Below are 21007 nucleotides of genomic sequence, written 5' to 3'. Positions count from 1 at the left end.
ATCGAGCCCAACTCCTGAAAAACAATCCCACTCCATAACCCCGCCTCCACCAAACTTTACACTTGGTACAATGCAATGAGACAAGTACTGTTCTCCTGGTAACCACCAAACCCACACTCGTTCTTGAGTAATACCACTTTGTGTATAGTACATTTATATCACTACCAAACTGTTCTCAGTCCAACACGAGAGGGAAAAAAGTAGCGTAGTTTATGACTAAGACCTCTCAGTGAAGGAGAGGTGGTCAATAAATTAAACAACCAATAAATAAAACAAGGATCAAACCTCCGACTGTACCTATGCTTCATCTCTCCTCTCAGAGAACTAGAGGCCTGCTTGGTTTTTTGGGGTTTTTTTCTGGTCCATAAAAAAACATTTTTTTCTATATAATATATTAGCAGTATATAATACTTTATATGTTGCAAGTTAGGATTCGGGGGGATTGGGGTCTTTTGTTTGTTCTGAGTCTAATCCCTAATAATAAGTCATCCTTTATTAGTTTTAGAGAAGTATTAGTTTCTTTTTTTTGTCTTCATAATAAAATTGAAGAATTGAAGTGACTGAAGTTTTGAAATAAAGCTACAAACTCAGGCGTGCTGAGGGTATCACCGTTAGAAAGAGCGCCGGAGCAGGTAGAAAGAATGCCTTCCTTCACATTTCTTTCAGTTTTATGCTAACATTTAAGCCACATCAGACTCTGAACAAAGTCATACTTTTATTTTTTTAAATGTAAAAATACTGAGTGTGAGAAAAAAAATCATTAGTTGGTTCATTTTATCCACTTTGCTTCACAGGTGGGCTCAAATGGTGAAAATGCCATCCATGCTGTATGTTTTTCATTTGAAAAATATTAAAATCACTTGTAAAAACCTAAAGTTTAAATAAAAGCATTTTGTTAAGTCAATGAACAGCCTTATTAAATAATCGAGATTACACTTAATGACTAAAAATACTGGTGATTATGTTTTTTGATGTATTTGAGCACAACTTCTGCTGATTAGTTAGTTGTGGTTTCTAAACTCTTTCACTTCCACTGATTTGTTGCAATGGCAGCATCCTATTACAGCACCACGCTCAAATTAATAGAGCTCTTCAGAACGACCCATTGCTTCACAGTGTTTGGAAAAGCAGACTGCATAGCTAGGTGCTTAACTTTATATACCTGTACCAATTGAACTGAAAACATTGAATTTAAAGATTAACAAGTGTGAACAAGTGTAGCATAGCAACAGCTGTTTTAACATAACTGACACATCACTAAGACTCAGAGCACAATAAGAGGATATTGAGGGTATGCAGTGATAAGATAGTTCAGGTGCAAGGTTTGTGGATAAATTCTGACAATCTCCAAAGAAAACACAACTTACAAACATCCAGTGTGCACACAAAAGGATTCAGCAATGCATCCACGGGGACAATGTCTCTCAAATCAATGACAGTTAGAGTCATAAATCAATACTGCTTCTTTCAATACAATATGACTGCATTCAAGATGCATTCAGTGTCAAAGTAACACTGACATAAATATATCCAAAAAAGTGCTGGGGCTCGCTCGGGCCACTTCGGAGGTGGGGTGCCCCCGGCCTCTCGGCCTGGGGCTCGGTCACTCAGGCACAGCTGGCTGCCGGCGGAGCTCACGGGCGCGTCACTGCAACTCCCCCTGGCTTCTGCTCCGCGGCTGCTGAGTGAGCCCTCATCTGGGACTCTCCTCAGCTCTTACTGGGACAGTGGCGCGGCTGCCCCTCTGTTGGTCTTCCTTGGTCTCTTGTGTTCTGGGGGCCTTTGGATGTCTGGAGTTTTGATCTCCTTGTTACGTCCCTCTGCAGCTTCTAATCGTCTCAGTGTTTTCAGCTGGTGCTAATTGGCTATAATTGAAAATGGAGTTCTGTGTTGGATTTGGGTTTTTTTTATTATCTCGCTTTGGCACCTTTTAGAGATTCATAACTTCCCAGTTAAGGTAGGTGAGTGTCTAGCTGAGCTTAAGTTCCTCCTTCGGGCACTCTTTTGTTATTTTGCCTTTATTGTTTTTGGAGTAATCCTGGGTGGGGATTAATTCTCTGTCGGGGGTAGGCAATTCAGGGCTCCGGTCGCTGAAGTTCTGCCTTTAAAGTTGCCTCGAGCCCAGCACGCTCCAGAAGATAGGTAGGTAAAGTTTGGTGTGTGTGTGTGTGTGTGTGTGTGTGTGTGTGTGTGTGTGTGTGTGTGTGTGTGTGTGTGTGTGTGGGGGTGTGGTGGGTTTTTTTTTTCAGGCTGGAATGGCGTTCCAGTTGAATCAGCTGGAGCTGACGAGCACTGGGCCTACATCTGTTGGTGAACAGGTGTCCAGAGGCTCGTTTATGAGCAATAACATCCACCTGGTTCCAGTTTTCTGTGAGTCCAGTGTTCATAGCTTCTTTATTGCATTTGAACGCATAGCGACTGCACTGCAATGGCCTCAAGACATGTGGTGCGTGATGTTGCTATGTAAATTGGCAGGTAAGGCTCAGGAGGTTTGTTCTGCTTTGTCGATGGAGGACTGCTTAGTTTATGAAAAGCTTAAAAGTGCTGTCCTCCAAGCCCATGAACTCATCCCTAAGCCTATAGGCAGCACTTTAGAGGTTTGGAGTTGGCACAGGGCCAGTCCTACCGTGACTTTGCCAGGGAGAAGGCAAAGCTCTTTGATAGGTGGTGTTCTGCAAGCCAGGTTAACGATGTGGGGTCCATACGTGAGCTTATGCTGGTGGAGGATTTTAAAAACTCGGTTCCTGAGTCTATTTCTTGTTATTTAAGTGAGCAAAGGGTTTCCACTCTACAGCAGGCTGCCATACTGGCGGATGGGTTTACCCTAACTCATAAAACAAAAGCGGTGGAATGTGACATCCCTTCTCACGGTAATACATCTTGGAGAGCTAGGAGGGAGCCAGCTAACAAGGCTGAAAAAGTTGTGGTTTCGAGACCCAAAACAAAGCTTTGTTTCTTCTGCCACAACCCTGGACACCTCATTGCTGACTGTTCGAAATTGAAACTCAAACGGAAAGCCGACTCAAAGCAAAAAGTGCCTGCTTTTCTCAAAGCAGGCTAGTCGTGGTTCTCAAACCGACCAGGTTGCCAGGCCTAGTAAAAGGCTACACTTGGAGCATAATTGCTCAATAGTGTCATGTAGTCAGTGTGAGAGGTCAACTAACCCTGAGCTGCTGCTGGTTGACAATGTCCCAGTTCCTCAAAATGACCTGCAGGTGGACAGATCGTGTATAACACCACCACTCAGACCTGCACCCCTGACTGACAAACATGCCTGTACCCGTGACCTGAGCAATCGTCTGAAACCTGTTGCAGTAAGGTCTTCTGACTACCTGCTGTGTTCTCCACATGTGATGGCTCAAAAAAGCCCTGGCTATCACATGAGACATTGTTTTGAGGGTCTGCGGCCACCCTCAGTAAGTATTTTGAACCCATTGAGATGGGGTTGGCAGCTTCCGCGGGCAATGCCTAACCGTTGCTACGCGGTTTGGTAGGTGGAAAGCCTGCATTTCGTCCTGACACGGCTATGGACTCACTTTTGGTTATTGTGATTTGACAAACCATGGGTTTGCATTTATGGGAGGGGGTGTTACAGCCCTAGCAGGGCCTCTCTCTCCTGAGGGTGCCTGTGTGGGCATGTCCCACTACCTCCTGCCTGAGATGCCACCTTTCCCACCGGTACAGCTGATTCCCATCAGCAATTAAGGGTATTTAAGCCCAGAGCAAGGTGAGCTCTGGGCCAGAGTGCCATTTTGTGTGGGTACAGCTAGTGAGCTGAGTGTTTGCGGTGGTTTCCAGCTAGTGAGCTGTGTATTGTGGTTTCCAGCTAGTGAGCTGCGCTTTCCTTTTGACTTTTTGCCTTACTGACCGACGCCTGAGTTTTGTTTGTTTCTTTTATGGTGATAACGGCTTGTCCGTCTCTTTTAGTTGAATTACTTCAATAAAACTGTTTTATTTAACTGTTTTGCCTCCCTGACTCCTTTTTCTGACCCGATCACTTTTGTTACTTCCCCCTCCCTGCCTAGACCCCTCAGGGGAACGTAACACTCCTCCATACCTGCTTCATGCCCTGGAGGACGGGGCTGTGGCTCCCCACACTCCCTAGCAGATCGTTACATGGAGAAACCTTTGGAATGCAAGCATGCTGATCCACACAGGTATGCACACAGGTGTACACACGGGTATTCACAGACGCGGACTACAGCTTTCTTGGCTGCTGCCTCAAAGCACACTGTGCGCTGTCTATCTTGCGTGCTGCACAATATCGTTTATTATTTAGTATCTACTGCTAGCTAGTTTATTGTGATGGTGCCGTTTTTTTTATTATGTTGCTCTTTGTTGTTTGCTTTCTCTTCTGTTTTTTTTTTCTCCATACAGGTGACCCAGGTGTTTTGTTTTTTTTGGGGGTTTTTTCTTTCTTCCCCCCCTTCTCACCGTCTCTTCTCCCCTTTGGTTTTCTTTCTCTCCCTCTCTTTCTTTCATTCTTTCTCCCTGTCCTATCCCCCAGTCATGTCTGTCCCGTTTGTAGCAACTGAAAATAAAATAAATTCATAATTATAATAAAGGTCAATCAAATGGACCAATATGGCAAGGCCATGATGATCCACTTGGTAAAATAAATCCGCTTGGCATCTTTCTTGGCCTTAAGACAACAATTCTGATGGCTAAAGATCCAAACGGGACACAAAAAAAGAAAAAAAAAAATATATATATATCCAAAAGAAACAGGAACTTAAGCTTCATATGTACTTGTCATCCAGCGTTCAAAGCTGAAACACTGTTACACGTGCAGCAGTGGTATTAACAAACAGCAGCTTTAAGTCTGTGAAGGTTCTCAGTCATCCAGGTCATCGTAGTCAAAGGAGCTTGCAAAGAAAAGCGTCTGGACTTCTTTAAGTTACTTGAAGACGTTTCACCTCTCATCCGAGAAGCTTCTTCAGTTCTAAGGTCAAATGGTGGAGAGTCCTTTTGTCCCTCTGTGGGGGGTTTCTCCCACTAGGTTTATATCTGGGACTCTCCACCATTTGACCTTAGAACTGAAGAAGCTTCTCGGATGAGAGGTGAAACGTCTTCAAGTAACTTAAAGAAGTCCAGACGCTTTTCTTTGCAAGCTCCTTTGACAGCAGCTTTAAGCACAAAAATAAGGTGAATCACACCTATTCAAATGAGTGGAGGAGTCGTTCCTTAGAAGAGTAACCCTTTAAGACAGACTGCATAACAGATGGTATGAAAGACAGTAATGTTTACTGTTTTACAGGAATTCCAGTGTTTCCTTTGAATGTGTTCTCTTTGTTTAGCAGTTGTCTTGAAAAACGCTGTGTCACTTTCTGCTGACTGCAGCTCCTGCTTAGCATTTGCCACCTGTGCAGTTTTGCTGGTCTTTCTTCTGCATATTTGTATATGTTTGATCCCTTCAGGCTCTTACCTGGAAGATGATTGAAATAATTCCCAGTTCAGCATCCACTGCATGCTCAGCCTGGGCTCTGAGCCTAAAGTGCTGCATTATATAGATGGGTGAGCAAGCACTCTCTCTCACTCTAACACATGCACACATACATCTAACACCACAGGTCCACAGCTCTCTGCAGAGTCGCTGTGGTGATTATAGTCACCGCACAGCTTTGATGCAATGCAGATAAATTAAATGCCTACACGATCAATAGCTCAAATAATTACAATAAAAATTGATTTCTGTGACAGTAGTAGTAGTTTGATGTGCTTTGTTATCATTTAAAATCCTAATAATGAACTAATCATGGTTAGCAGTAAGGTAAAAACTCTGAAATGATGTAAATTTTTACCAAAAGATCTCAACATATCATTTTTTTAGAATAGAATAGCCTTTATTGTCATTGTACAGAGTACAACGAAATTGGAGTGCCACTCCCTTGGTGCAAGTTTCAATAATAAATATAAATGTAAAATATAAAAAGTACAAAAAAAAACAAAAACAATCGTAAGTACTCAAACAATAGTATGTACAATATATACAGGGATAGCAGCATTAATATAATCAATGTAATTAAAAATACTTAAGTAAATAGGTTAGGCAGGCAAATAAAGTCATCCAATTCAAGTAAGTGTCACTAAACCTCAAATAAGCCTTAACCTAAATTTATTTTTTTATCAACAAATCTGAAGCAATATTAAAGTGGTCCTGTTATTCTTTTCCTTTTTTGCTACACAGAGGGCTGTGAACCATATTCTTATATTGCTTCACATTATTTTTAATTTTAGACAAGGATAACCTGAGAAAATATAAAATGCAATTTTGAAATGATGACTTTATTCATTAAGGGTAAAACTATGCCATCTCAATCTGATTTAAGTCCAGACTTTAACTAGGCAACTCCAAAACCTTTTGGGGGGTTTTAGCGATTCGGAGGCAGACTTGCTGGTGTGTTTAAGATCATCGCCCTGCTGCAGAACCCAAGTGTGCTTCAGTTTCAGGGCATTAACTGAGAGTTGTAGATTGTACTTCATGATTTTCTGGTAAAGAGCAGAATTTATGTTTCCATCAATTATGGCAAGTGGTCCAGGTCCTGAAGCAGCAAAGCAGCCCCACATCATCACACTACCTGTTGGTCTCTTTTCATGAAATGCTGTGTTAGTTTTACACCAGATATAACGCGACTCAAACCATCCAAACTGTTCAACTTTTGTCTCGTCAGATCAAACCACCAACCTTCCGATTAGTAGATGACTTGCTCTACCACCTGAGCAATTCCAGTGAGCTCCTTAATGAGCCGACTGTGCGCTCTTGAAATAGTTTTCGTAGCCCACTCCTGGGAAGTTTCACCACTGTTCCAAGTTGCCTTTGGATAATGGCTGTCATTGTGGTTCACAGGAGTCCCAAAGCCTTAGAGATGGCCTTGTAATCCTTTCAGGACTGATAGATGCTAATGACTTGTTTCTCATCTGTTCGTGACACAATGTGTTGCTTTCTGAGATCTTTTAGCCTACTTCACTTTGTCACACAGGTTCTGTTTAAGTGATTTCTTGATTTAACAGGTCTGGCAATAATAAGCGCTGGGTGTGAAATTCAGTGCATTTAAAAAAAAGATTTAATAAGGGGTAGCAATTACTTTTTTTTACTGCACTCACTGTATACTCTCAGTGTATACTGTCAGTAAGTGGACACTTAATTATTGTCCACTTACTGACAAATAATGAGGTCTTCCCATTGTGATTATGATGATTGGGATGAAGCTTTCCATGTCTGCTGGGGGCATGGAGCTAAAACAGCTAATTTCAAAGATGACGGACAGGCCCAGCGTGAGATAAATAACATTATTTTGAAATGTGAATCGTCCAAGGTTACTCTAGCAAAGTCCAAGAATAAAAATATGGAGTTGTTGTTAGTATAACAGACCCCCTTTAATGATCTAGGTGCGTTTGGCAGCTTTGAATGATAGCATCTATTGACCGGATAAAGAAAAAAATCCATAAACTGAAAACTACACACTAGGGCTGGGCCATATCATACCGTTCACGGTAATACCGGTATAATGTTGGGCAACGGCAAGAAAATGAAATATCGCGATAGGATATGGGTAAAACGCGCATGCGCAGTGCCTTTGTTTACATACGCACATGAAAAAGGCACGGCGGCGAAGGGCGAAAGCGGGTCGTTGAATGAAACGGATGAACCAGAATTGGTTTGTAAAAATGCTGCAACTTCAGTGGTGTAGAACTGGTTTTGTCCGTCAGATAGACAACAAAGCACAATTTTTGGTAGAGCATGCTAGTGGACCGTCGTTATTACCGTGTTTTTTGGAAAATACGGCACACTTAAAATCAATCCTTTGATTTTTCTGAAAATCGACAGAATCCTGTGTGCCTTATGTATGAATTCTGGTTGTGTTCACTGACCTCAAAACGATTTTATGTCGTACACGGCGCTCGAAAATCCGTCAAATGTTTTAGTACGACTTTGCTAAGCTACAAACCCGCACCGCTTGATGGATTGTCGGAGCATTATGGCTATATTAGGCAGGAGCCTCGCGGAGTGATACGTACGGTGCTTCAACATAATATTACCGTATTGTGTGTTTATAACCTCTTTTTAAGTTTTGTGGATATTATACATGGTTATGCTGAGGATATGTCGGGAAATTTCCACTGGAAATGCCTTTTGGTTAAACTGTCAGCAAGGAATTTGCATTTGCACTGTTACATTTTTATATAACTTTAATGCAAAAAACAGCTGCTTGTTTAAGTGAAAATGCATTGATGGGTTTTTTGCACTAATAAAATTGTGGAGTTGTAAAGTATTTTGTCTAGTGTCAATTATATTGTCAGTTATATCGTTATCGCAAATTTTCAAATCTATATCGTGATAAATATTTTTGGTCTTATCGCCCTGCTCTACTACACACAGAATGCTCAGTGGTGAACAAATAAACAAAGAAGGTCCCACTTTGTCAGTCACTGCTAGCCTAAAATCCATCCAGAAACACACAGAAACCAAAAAAGATCTTCACTTGATTAAACTGAGCACATCTACAAAATATCACACAGGTCGATAAAACACTAATGATTTATTCTGTATTTTATATCTACTTGCATTCAGTTCAATTCTTGCTAAATGTTGACTTTAAAGACTGGAGCTACATCGTCACGATAATACAAAAATATACAAGATAATAAAAAAAGCTTCATTGTTTAGAATGTTATTCAGAATACGTTGCTGGTTTCTGTCAAGTCATCTCCAGGCTCATAAAGAGCCACATCACACTGACCTCTGACCTCGGAGGAGAAGTGGGCAGAGTGGCGAGTTATAAACAGCTGCAGCTGCTGATCAAGGTCGCAGCACTTGAGGTCGACGTCCCAGGATCGAATTCCTGCCAGGAAGAAAGACAAAGATTGTTCAAGGACAACGTGATGCAGTGAAGCACAGGCATTGGTGAAACTAAGCAAACTTTTCTGAGCCTTTCTTTTATCTGTGTACTTGAGGTAACCTTTTATCAGATGCTGCTGTCGTGTCTTGACTTTCCTCAACTCGCTTTCTGAATTCTGTTTGGGTTTTGGGGAAGGTCAATGACCTGAAACCACTTCATATGTTCAAAATGTCCAGAAACTCAAAGCATCACGTGCTTTTCTCATTTCAGAAATACTAACCTTAAAAACCAGTGAAAGCACATTATATCCACAGCAGTATTACAGCCTGTGATGACTTTTAGTCAGCTAAAGGTTTCTGACATGACATCATGCACACATTGCTTGAAACTTGTCCACTATATTAGATGTAATACATTTTTATGAGAGTGTGAACAGGGTCTTATTCACTTTACCCTAAAAGTGAATAAAATGCCATTGTGTCACATGTCCAAAATGGCAGACGAGTTAATGTCACATGGCTAGTGGTCAGTTCTGTGTGGTAAAGGTAGATGTGGAAGCTAGTTGCTCAATATTGATGGGTCTAGCCTTGATTTTGGTTTTGGTGATTTTATGAAGGTCTTTTGAACAGTTTACACCCTGTTGTATGCTAATCTGCCTCATTTGTCTGGTGAACACTGTAAATTAGTTACACATAAGGTGAAAATAATTCAGAAATCCAATCCGTTCTTAGATTTCTTTAAAGCTCTGAGTGTTTGTAAAACCATCGGTGGGCTTATTAATTGTAATTGGAAGCCACAGGACTTTGCCTAGAGTTGGATATCTGACCAAACTGAGTAGAATAAGAAAAATCCCACGATCGCCAAGCTTTAGACGCCCTCTGAAAAGATGGGGTAACATAACAGAGAAATGAGCATCTCATCACACCTTTTCATTTAGGCTTTCATAGCTGACTAGCTATGACTGCCTACTTAAAATATGGTAAACTATCTTTAAAAGATTCTGAGAGTACAACAAGACAAATAATTGGTCTTCTTCTGTAACCCTTTCTAACTTTTGTTATGACATTTAAGAGTAAGCAGGAGTTCCTGTATTCTCTGGTCTTACAGGTCAAAAAATAAACTGTTCAGGCAGTTTTGTGTTTGTCAGCTATGTGTCTGACAAACACTCACCATTACCTGGTTAATCCCATTCCTACAGTATAGCTTGTGATAGTAGCAACATGTCAGGGGTAGGCTAATCTAAACGAAATCTATATTTGGAAAGAAAGAGAGAGAAAAAAATCCCATTACTCCAGCAATGCATGTGTAAGTCTTTCTTTGTAACTGTGGCGTGTCCAGCGGGGTGGCCTGGGGGGGCACAGGCCACCCCCCAAACCAGACTGGCCACCCCAGGTGCCACCCCGAAGCTAAAACAATAAAATTCAATTAAATATCAAATGTACGATTACGTTTTCGTAGTGAAGCTCAGATATCCGAGTGTAAGTGAATGCAGCATCGGCAAAGGAAGGAGAAAGACGGCACCACAGAAAGCTATTTTCCGGCAAAAGAAAATGATGAGAGAATAAATGTCCTGGTAAGTAATATTAAGTTTGTTGAGTTTAGTAAACTTCGGTGAAATTAGAATACCAAGGAAAAAATAACACTTAAAGAATTATTGCAACCGCCGAATATTTCAGTAGGCTACTGGGCGGCCGCGGAGCTAGCATAAGAGTTATTAGTTATAAGATATAATCCAAGTTGCAGGTTAATACTGGCAGTGTCGCCATGCCAGCTGACTGTACTTCATCATCAGCCAGTGTTGTTCTTTATACATCAATATTACCAAAGTTTGTGCCATGTTCAATGCAGGGATGTGCAGTTCTGGTCCTCCTGGTTTCAGATGTTTCCATACTTCAACACAGCTGATTTAAAGAATCATTTACAGACTTGTGCACAACTAGGTGTTTGGGGATTATTTGATTTGAATTGGCTATGTTGGTATAGGTAACATCTAAAACATGCATGATAGGGGTCCATAAGGGCAAGAATTTGACATCCCTGACTTCCAGTCAAGGTCATACATCAAGAAAGTTGTTGTTTGTGACATAAGTTTTTGCTTTATTACTTCAGGGCCAACCAGTATAGATAGAAGAATAGGAGTGGAGAATGAAAAGATCTCAAAATATTGAGAATTTCTTCCTTAAGAAGGCTAAAATAACGCCAGAAGCAGAGAGCAATGTCAGGGAAAGGTGGACTGAGCAGCAGTCATCATTGTCACCTGTGATTTCTACAAATGAAGGTATGTGAGAATGAATAAGGAAAATGCAAGGAAGGGATGTTTATATTGTCAAGTGTTCAACCGATCCATAGGGGACAAATCCTAATATTTGGGAATAAATAATTAAATAAGTGAATATATGTATTGTGGTACATAATTGGAAATTAAAACAAAGTCCTGCTTTAAATAACATGTTTTTTTTATTTAATGAAATGTAATATTTTTATATTATCCCAGGCACTTTTTCACCTGTTCATGATCCACCAGATAACCAGGATGTGGTGCCTTTTGAAACATCTTCTCCTTCAACATCATGTACGACACTGGGCCATCCACATGGTATTTAACCTCCAATCTTACTTCATAGATTAATATTGAAAGCCTTTAATTGTGCATTAAATATTTTATAATATTGATACTGTCACTTTTGCAAGAGATGTTGTTCTAGATCAAAAACAATTCTTCATTGATTTTTAAATTGAATCCTCCCACACTTAGATATATCTCAAAATCCAGCGGAGGGACCTAGACAGCCACACTTGAAGATATTTCCTCGAACAGTACATGGTGAAAAGAGGAGGGCCTTCAGCAAGACATGGTATTCACAACACAAATGGCTGGAATATTCTCAAAGTCGGGACTCTGTCTATTGTTTTGCATGTAGATACTTTTCCATTCCAAATGCTTCTGAAACTCCTTTTACATCACATGAAGGGTACTCAAACTGGAAGAAGGCAATGTATAAAGATGGAGGTTTTAAGGGGCATGAGAAATCTGAAGGTCATACGAATGCCATGTATGCTTGGAGTGAACATCAGAAAAACATTTTGACAGATTCATCTGTGCGTGATGCTTTGGACAAGGCATATGAAAAAAAAAGTAGAGGAAAATCGCATATATATCAAAACTGTTGCTGAAGTAGTTCTCCTTACAGCTATGCAAAACCTCTCCCAAAGGGGGCATCTTGAGACAGATACATCACAAAACAAGGGGAACTTTTTAGAGTTAATGGAACTTCTTTCTAAGTATAATCCACTGATTGCAAAAAAATGAAAGCTGCAGGAAATGCAAAATATACCAGTAACACCATTCAGAATGAAGTAATCGAATGTCTGTCAGAGATGGTACGTGAAGACATTATCAGAGAAGTAAAGGAGAGTGAGTACTTCTCTGTGATTGCAGATGAAACAAAAGACCTAAAGAAAACAGAGCAACTGTCATTAGTACTAAGGTATTACTACAATGGGGCTGTTCAAGAGAGTTTTTTAGAGTTCCAGAGAGCAAGTCAGCTAGATGCAGCAGGGCTCACTCAAAATATCATACAGTGTCTGGAAAGGTATGGCCTTGAATATAGATCCAATCTTGTAGGCCAAGGATATGATGGGGCGTCAGTAATGGCAGGGAAATGCAGGGGTGTTGCAGCCAGGATCAAAACAGAGGCAAAACATGCATTTTATGTACATTGCAATGCACATTGCCTTAACCTTGTTATCGTTGATGCAGTGAAATCAGTCCCTGAAGCACACTGCTTTTTTTCATTGTTGCAGAAATTGTATGTCTACATGTCAGGTTCATATGTTCACCAAAAATGGATCACAGTTCAAAAAGACATGTATCCAGAGGCTCCTAGAGAGCTTCAGAGACTCAGTGATACCAGGTGGGCATGTCGTTACAGTGCATGCAAAACTGTAATGGACAGATTACCAGCTATATTAAGAGTGCTACATGAGATAGATTTAGAGAACAGCGGTGACAGATCAGTGGAGGCACGGGGTCTGTTGGCACAAATTGACCTCACATTTATTGGCAATTTATCCACATTTAGAAAAATTCTAGGGGAAATTAAGTTGCTTTCTGATGTACTTCAGTCTCCATCTCTTGATCTAGCAAAGGCTGTAGACCTAATTCATGCACTTCAAGACACCTTGGACCAATATAGAAGTGAATCCTGTTTTGATGAGCTGTGGCAAGACGCAATGGATATTGCAGAACAGTGTACTGTTGCCTCTGAGACAGTTAAGAGAAGGGTGCAGAGAGAGAGCCTCAGGCTAAAGGGTTATTTTGTAGATTCTCCAATCGGGCAACACAGGTGTAAGGAGGATGACAAGGACAAGTTTAAGAGGGAAGTATTTTACCCCATTCTTGACCATGTACATGCAGAGATGGAGAAGCGCTTCAACAAGACCAATTGTGATATTATGAGGGGTATACAGGCACTAAACCCCAAGAGTAAGAGCTTTTTGTCAGAGGAAATAGTTGTAAGCTTGGCTGGTCTGTATGACTGTGATATTGAAGACCTCAAACATGAGCTGTATCAAGCTAGAAAGGTTGTTCAAAGGAGAGCAGGGTGTGGGAATGAACTCTCCAGTATTTTGGGGTTTACTACCTTCCTAGAGTCTTACAAAGAGGTGTTTCATCAGCTTTTTCGTTTATGTCGAATAGCTTTAGCTTTACCTGTCAGCAGTGCTACTTGTGAACGTAGCTTTTCAGTGCTAAAGCTTATAAAAAATCATCTACGAACAACTATGACTGATGAGAGGCTTAGCAATATTGGAGTTTTGAGTATTGAGAGGAAAAGGGCAAGATCATTAAGCCTGGATGACTTTGTAACACGTTTCGCCACCCGTCACTGTAACAGGCGGATCTACCTATTCTAAGTCATTGATAATATTTAATGAAGCATAGAGTAGGTACTTGAGTAAATGTTCTCTATCAAAAAATAAATATTTTGCAACTACAAGTGCTGCTGTTCACAAATGTTTTTGTACTTCTTGTCTTCTTAACATGTAACAGAGTCTTATTAAAAGTTCAGTATATTTTAATAAGTTTAACCCTTGGAGGGTCCTTAAAAAGACATCCACCTTTAGGCCTAAGGACAATAAATGTCCTTAAGACCCTCCAAGGGTTAAATAAGTTTTGCATTGCATTGGCTAATTTGCCAATTGTATGTTAAAAATGTTTGTAGTTTAATGTTCAAAAATGTTTTAGCCCAAAACATATGTGCACTATTTGTCAGTAAAAATACTTGTCCTTGAATGCTGAATAAACTGACAAAGCACTGATTGTATCTCTTGTACTTTATCAACACAGTATCTAAACACTTTTCACTATAGTGGTGAAAATCTCATTCTAATAAAAGTTAAAAGCGCATCCGGTTATTAGGTTTATAGGATTATTGAATTATGGTTAACGGTTGGTAGAATTTTTTTTTAACATTATCTGCCAATTACATGTGCCACCCTTCTACAAATCTGTGCCCCTACCTGGCCCCCCCAAAAAAAATTTTCTAGACACGCCACTGCTTTGTAAGAGCACAAAAATCCAAAAGGGGCCACTTCCATGAGAAAAAACAAAACAAAACAGTATACTGAACATGTACATGTACTGCTTGTCCATTTTTTTCCCATATGGGCAGAGAGGTCCTTGAAGAAAACCTGCTGAGATTGATCCAGTTAAGTTCAAGACTGAATCTTATTGACTCTTCAGTCCTTTGAATTACAAGGCTCCAGTGCATCTGGCTACTAACCATGTGTTAGTTTGTTAATATGTGTAAATGGAGTGTTGATGGCTTATAACAAAAAAAGGCACGCTTCAACAGACAATAGATATCAAGAAGGTACTGAGCAGGTACTGCATTATTATCAGATAATCGGGGCAGCTCTCTCTCTCCCTCTCTCTCCCTCTCTCTCTCGCTCTCTCATCGTCAAACTTCAGAGGGAACTTATGTCAGATCTCATCCAGCAGGACGGAAACCAATGCACACACCTCTCTCATCTCACCCACTTCTGGATTCCTTTACTCACAGCAAGAAATTAGATTTAAATTTTTTTCCAAATCCATACCCCTCTGCTTAAATGCCCTTAACAGAGTAGAAAATGTTCCATGACTACAGACTGCAGTCTGTGCACAGAGATGTTGTATCACTCTTACTGTTCTGTCTTTCTTTGCACTACCAGATGCATAAAAATGATAACCTTCTAGAGGCACAATATTACATTTTCATCACAATCCCCATGACAACATAACTGTTGGCATCGAGAGAAGACTAAAGGACAGGGCAAATTATGATAATAACAAAGGCCTTCTTATTTTTGATCGACCCATCATAGAGGATGACATCTGTCAGCAAGTTAATAGAGTCAACATTTCAAACACTGTAATTAGTCTCACACATTAATGGCTGTTTATAGGCAAGAAAGGATTCACCAGTTTCTGCATATGCTGGCGTGAGGAGTTCCAGTCGAGTACATTTTTAGGCGTTTCTAAAGAAACCTCCTTTGTGTCTGTGCAAAAAACAGATGTCTGGATATGACGCTGCAAAATACGTAGGCAAGGAATACGATCTCTGGTACTGGAAGCTTTCTGGGTTTGGCTTCAGTTTGTAGTTCACTTTTAGTTTGTATTTTACTGATCAGCCACGTTTGAACAGGTTTTTGGTTGCATGCAGGTAAAACTGTCAATGTGGAGAACAAAAGAGGAAAACGCTTTTGCAGGAATGCAGTCTCAGAACCATCTGCTGTAAACTGACCAATTTAGCTTTCTAATAGCCTATATTTAATATCTGAGCAGCTGGGGCTGAAAATTGCCTGTTAGGCCTCACCTTGCTGATTGAAGTCACTGAAGTGGGCGTCTCGATCTCGTTTGTGTTACTATTTTGTTTGTTTTAATGGAATTATCTGTCAAACAATAATAACACTGAAAATAATAAGAGAAGTTTGTGCTTCAGCACTGGAGAATGAAATTCTACAACATTATTATCTGTTGCTTAGCACTGACTTGTGTATCTGTGCACCGAAACCACTCAGTTTGCCAGCTAACGTCTCAGCACTCCACCCTCTCTTCCAGTGTGAAGAGTTGCTGCTTGTATATCACAATAGATTTGATATTTTTGGGTTTTGGTTTCCCCACATCTTTGTAACAATAAAATAAATCATTAATTTAAAAACCTTAAAAATATTTACTTATTTACATATCTATAAAAAGTAATTCGTTAACTGAACCCATTCACAAGTTCAAATAAGTCACCTAAACTAATGAGAAGCCTGGTTGGACTGACTTTATACATGCAGAAGAAAACCTCTGACTTCTGGTTGTCGGCATCTGCTCAAAGTGAGTCTCTCAGACAGTCCACGTTAATTTCAAATAAATTACTTATTTTTAAAAACGAACAATGCTCTTCATCACATGGATTGTAAGTTAATCGTACCTGTAGTTCCTAATCTTACTGTATGTAAGGTCTTCTTGTGAAACCTCTCCAAGTAAGGCATAGTTTTCATTCCCATGTTTAATGAGTGGCATTAAAATATCCTTAATGAGGCTAAAATTATGAATTAAACAGTTCAGCACACTGCAGGAAATGTGAAATATAAAATAAAGTCATTTGGTTTAGTCTTGTCAATGTGCAGAGTCAGTAGTGGGTTTATGAAAAATTCATGTTCATCTGAATAAGACCTTAAGCAGAGCACGGCCAGTAAAGCTGGCCAACAACCACCCTGTGTACTCTGGGAATGTCCCTATAATACAGTGTTTGGAGCTGCAGCAGGACAGGAGAATGGGAAGGTTGTTAAAGGCTAATAATAGCATAAAAACAACATATAGTTTTTGAATGAGTCATTTACTACACTATGTGTAGAATATTTCCTCTTTCCCCACTTTGAGATACGGAGAAAGGATTATAACTGCTTAATGCTGCAGACTGCCTACAGGTAGGCTTTATAGCAAAGTTTTTCAATAGTGTCTAAATGAATCAAATCCAAAATATGAACTTGCAGTTTTTTTCCAGCTCGCAGCACATTTGAAGAAGAAATTATAGAAATGAAAGGATTTAAACAGAAAAGTTGGGCACTGATTCTGATGTAATAATCATTAAGCTGAGCGAGTGGTCAGCTTGTGTTCAATAATAAATACAAGTTGTTTCATGAACTACTGAAAGCCTTAATACTTCAATATCACAGGATATATAATTTTTTTTAAAAGCCAGCCTCAGTGTTAACTTTCAAAGCACCCATGGGCAGACTGGGGGCCAATAACCATCACAATCATACCTAACTAAACACCCCCGCTAAACATTATATTAATAAATCTTGCAGTAAATGGCAGTAATGAGTCTGTACTAGTGTTGATTCAAAAAAAAAAGGCACTACACTTGTCATGACCCTCTGAAACAAACTGTAGATTAAGTATATAGGTGTATGCATTAGTCTATATGTATAACAGAATGTGCACGTAAGAAATGAGTTAGATCTAGGTGATTGTAAAGGCTTATATGACATTTACACTAAGTGGATTGTTTTATCTAAGCAATCTTTTCATTTTTAACATCAGAAGGAGCCAGATACCCTGTAATCTGTAAAAAGGTGAATTTGGTCAATAGCCTCAACCCCAACTGGTGGTGACAGATGGCCCCGCCCCTCCCTGAGCCTTGTTGTGTTGGAGGTTTCTTCCTGTTAAAAGGGAGTTTTTCTTTGCCACTCCTGCCAAGTGACCCCAACAATCAGACAACTCTTGTAGTTTTCTGATTGTCTGGGTTTTCTCTTTTTTATTGTAAGATCTTGTTTTGATGTGATGCTATATAAATAAAATTGAATTGATTAGTAAAATAATCCAGTGTGTCTGCTGCATTAATGGAGTTTTAGAAAAATGCTTTATCTATATCTATATCAATATAATCCTCGGGAAAAATGTTGCCCATCCTTGTTTTAAAGCGCAAATGTCACTTGCTACATGAGCACCATGTTTGCTGATAATATAAATCATAAATGACCAAAGTGCTCAGGGGAAAAAATGGCATAAATGTGACATTTGTCAGTAGTAGGGAGATGTAGATCTCAGTCATTCAGATTTCAGTCAACTGATTTCGCTGTCTTACCCCTCCCAATAATCCTAACTACAGTGGTTACTGTATATATAAAAACAAGTTTTTTTCCATCATGGCTGGCCAGCGTGTTTTCTCCAATAGTTTGGACCAGATCCATATCCCCTGAGATCCCTATCGGTGGAAGACTGTTTACCTCAGCCGCCAATGCTGCATGAGAAGCATTCCCATCTGTTCACATCATTCTGGAAAAGGCTGTAAAATTTTGTGAAAAGAGTCCAGGTATGGAGTCAAAGAACCTCACTTCTGACTGATGACAGCGATACTGAGGTGAGCTGTTAAGGATATCGAGAACTTTTCTGTCAGTAAGCGCAGCTGCTGTTAGCTGCTGTTAGCTGCTGTTAGCCAGTGTAAGTGAAAGTACCTTTGAAGAAAATGTAACTCATATGTTTGTGAGAATGTAATCAAACTCAGAGGGAAAATGTGATTTTTGAGGCAAATAAACCTAACATTAGTTGGTATATTGTTAGTTTATAACCTGCTGTTGTTGGTGTTTACTCAGCTCTTGTTTTGGCACCTGTCTGCAAATCTATCTCCCTTTGCATTTTTGCTTCTTTGATGAAGGGAACTCCTTTGATGATAAAACAGGTATGATGCTTCATATCTTAAATTCTGAAGGTGCAGACAGGAATTGAACTCTCCCTCCACATGGGAATTTCTACAAACTGCAAACCCACTCCTCTGTATTTTAAATGGGTTCAATGTAAGTTCATTGAAACACATCAATTTGTTGGAAGACATAATCATACACTACTCAATGTATGTTTGTCAGTGTATGTCCTTTTTCTATTAAATCACCATAAAAACATAAACCGGCTGTACCTTTAAGATGATCATCTGTTTATCTCATTATTTTCATTCGATCTTTTTTAGTTATTGTTAGTTTAAAAAAAACTGTTAAGGATGTAATCATTTTTCAGTTCCTAACTTTTATTTTTCTTTAGAAAGGTGCCAAGTGTACTATGCACTTGCAAAACTAACCTAATAAAATAAGAATATAAAAGAACCTGTCATTATTTTTAATTTTTCAGTGTTTTCACATCAAATTCATTATCAGAACCTGTCTGATGAGGTTTTCAAGTTAACTGCCTTCATAAAGATCAGCACTGCAATGCCAATTTCTCATTATATTCTGACCTTTTGTATAAGCATTAGCCTGTTGTTTCAAAAGACTTGGGGCACGTCATGTCAACCAAAGGATTAACCAAAATGTGGCCATTTAACCAGCAATGAAATGAACCATCAGCTTTAGCAAAATGAAGATTCTGGCCTTTTGCTTTGATGAAATTACAACACTGCAGTAAGGGTGACTTGTTGCAGGCCTACACGGGGACCCTGCAGCTGAGGTGTAATGTGAGTCGACAGCAGGTCTTTTACTTTGAGTCACGCTTAAAACACCGACCTGGGAAAATCGATGCAGTAATGAGCTGAGTGGGTGTGACACTGAGCTTGTGATCACAAGAGGAGGTCAGACGGGACGCACAGGGGTTGATATGGCGTTGCAACGGGAACAGCTTAGATTGGCAACGGTGGCGCAGAAAATAGCTGACAAGCGTGCTCCTGAAACATCTTTCACACAATAAAGCATTTACTCTCTAAACTTCAGACAGCCCTCAGTGACAAGAACGACTGCAAGCTGCTGCAGTTCCACAGGAGAAGGAAGAGGAGGAGGGTTTCAACTCAGAGTAGCGCTGAGATATTCACCCGAGTAATGATGGCAAAATAATCAGTCCAGCAGGAAACTGAAAACTCTTCCCTCATTGTGTCTGGGAAACAGTTGTGTTCTTGTTGCTGGGCAAAGCCTACAAAGTTTGTGTGTTTACTGATTTGACTTGACATCACTGCAACAAAGAAGGAAAAAAACAAAAAAAACAAAAACACTATAGTGACACTCCAAGCACAAAAACACACTCGGATGCCTGAAAACACAAACTATTTTCTTTTCTTTTTAACTAAAGACTTCCTGTGCAGATTGTGATCTGCTGACATGCTGATTTATGTCTCTTTATCTGGTAAATGGTGAGTGTTTGTAGGTGTTTAGTGCAGTATTTGGAGCTCCAAGAGAGATTTTGGCCAAACTGCTGCACTATTAAATTCCATTCTGCCTCTTATGAGTCTGCAGTTTTTACAGCAACACTCTGTGGGTAAGGAAAATGCGTAGTGTCCCATGGTGCAATGCTGCAGTAACGGCTTCTGCCTATGGATACTATCCCATCATTGCGTCAAAACACGTCTCTCCTGTTGCTGTTCCATGTTTGCTGCACACTGAATCACGGAAGACACACGGGTAATAAAGCGGATGGACGTCCGTCACTCACCCCGCTCTATCTGCGCTCTGGCGGTGTCCAGCTGGTGCTCGGTGCCGATCTCCCCAATCACTAGCAGCATGTAGTAGCTGCCCCGGTTGAACGGCACCCCTCGCCGGCGTCTCCCCGCGCCTCTGCGGTGCCCTAATCGCCCCTCGCACCCCGGCAGCGGCGCGCTGAAGTCCTCGTCTTCCTCCACCACCGGGAGCGCACCTCGCACGGGGATCTCCATGGCAACAACCCCCGGAGCCGACGCCGGGGCTGACTCCATCGCCATGACAACTACCGGTGTGAACGAGGGGAAGAGCCTGGTAGGGTGGGGGCGGGAGTGGAGGATGAGGATGGAGGACGCTGAGAGGTGAGGAAGGGGAGGGAGGTGAAGACAGGTGATAGCAAACGGGCCAGAAATCCAAAAGAAATTTCCGCCTAAACTTTCAAAATAAGAGCGCTTTCGTGAAAGTGCTGTTTTATACATTTAGCAAGCCGGATCCAATCCGTTATTTTAGTTTTGTTACATTTGTGATGTTTTACTTATAAATCATATAAAATTATATTCAAGGTGCGATATGTGGGGGGGAAGAAAACAAATCTGAGCTGCTGTCAGTGTAATGTTTATCAATTCTGCAAGTCTCAATTTAATTTTATTTATACAGCACCAAATCACAACAACAGTCGCCTCAAGGCGCTTTGTATTGTAAGGTAGACCCTACAATAATACACAAACTTGAAC

At 40.3% G+C, this 21007-nt stretch overlaps 1 protein-coding gene and 1 long non-coding RNA gene across 2 annotated transcripts in view; one reads left to right on the top strand and one right to left on the bottom strand.

Moving 5' to 3' along the window:
* map1ab (microtubule-associated protein 1Ab) overlaps positions 1–20611 on the bottom strand; it is a 96412-nt gene extending 75801 nt beyond the window's left edge. The window contains exons 1-2 of the mRNA XM_004564543.5: positions 20290–20611; positions 8742–8843 (exon numbers count right to left, since the gene is read on the bottom strand). Coding sequence (XP_004564600.3) covers positions 8742–8843; positions 20290–20554 — 367 coding nt within the window. The 5' untranslated portion in view covers positions 20555–20611. The remainder of the gene's footprint in view (positions 1–8741; positions 8844–20289) is intronic.
* LOC143419425 (uncharacterized) lies at positions 10430–14159 on the top strand. The gene is made up of 3 exons (XR_013099380.1): positions 10430–11436; positions 11596–13922; positions 14001–14159. It is a non-coding gene; the product is annotated as an uncharacterized LOC143419425 (long non-coding RNA).
* Positions 20612–21007: the final 396 nt, after the last annotated feature.

Source organism: Maylandia zebra, linkage group LG7, assembly GCF_041146795.1.
Source record: "Maylandia zebra isolate NMK-2024a linkage group LG7, Mzebra_GT3a, whole genome shotgun sequence".
Taxonomy (NCBI): Eukaryota; Metazoa; Chordata; class Actinopteri; order Cichliformes; family Cichlidae; genus Maylandia; species Maylandia zebra.
The sequence above is the reverse complement of the archived record's forward strand: the minus strand, read 5'-3'. Positions and strand labels throughout refer to the sequence as shown.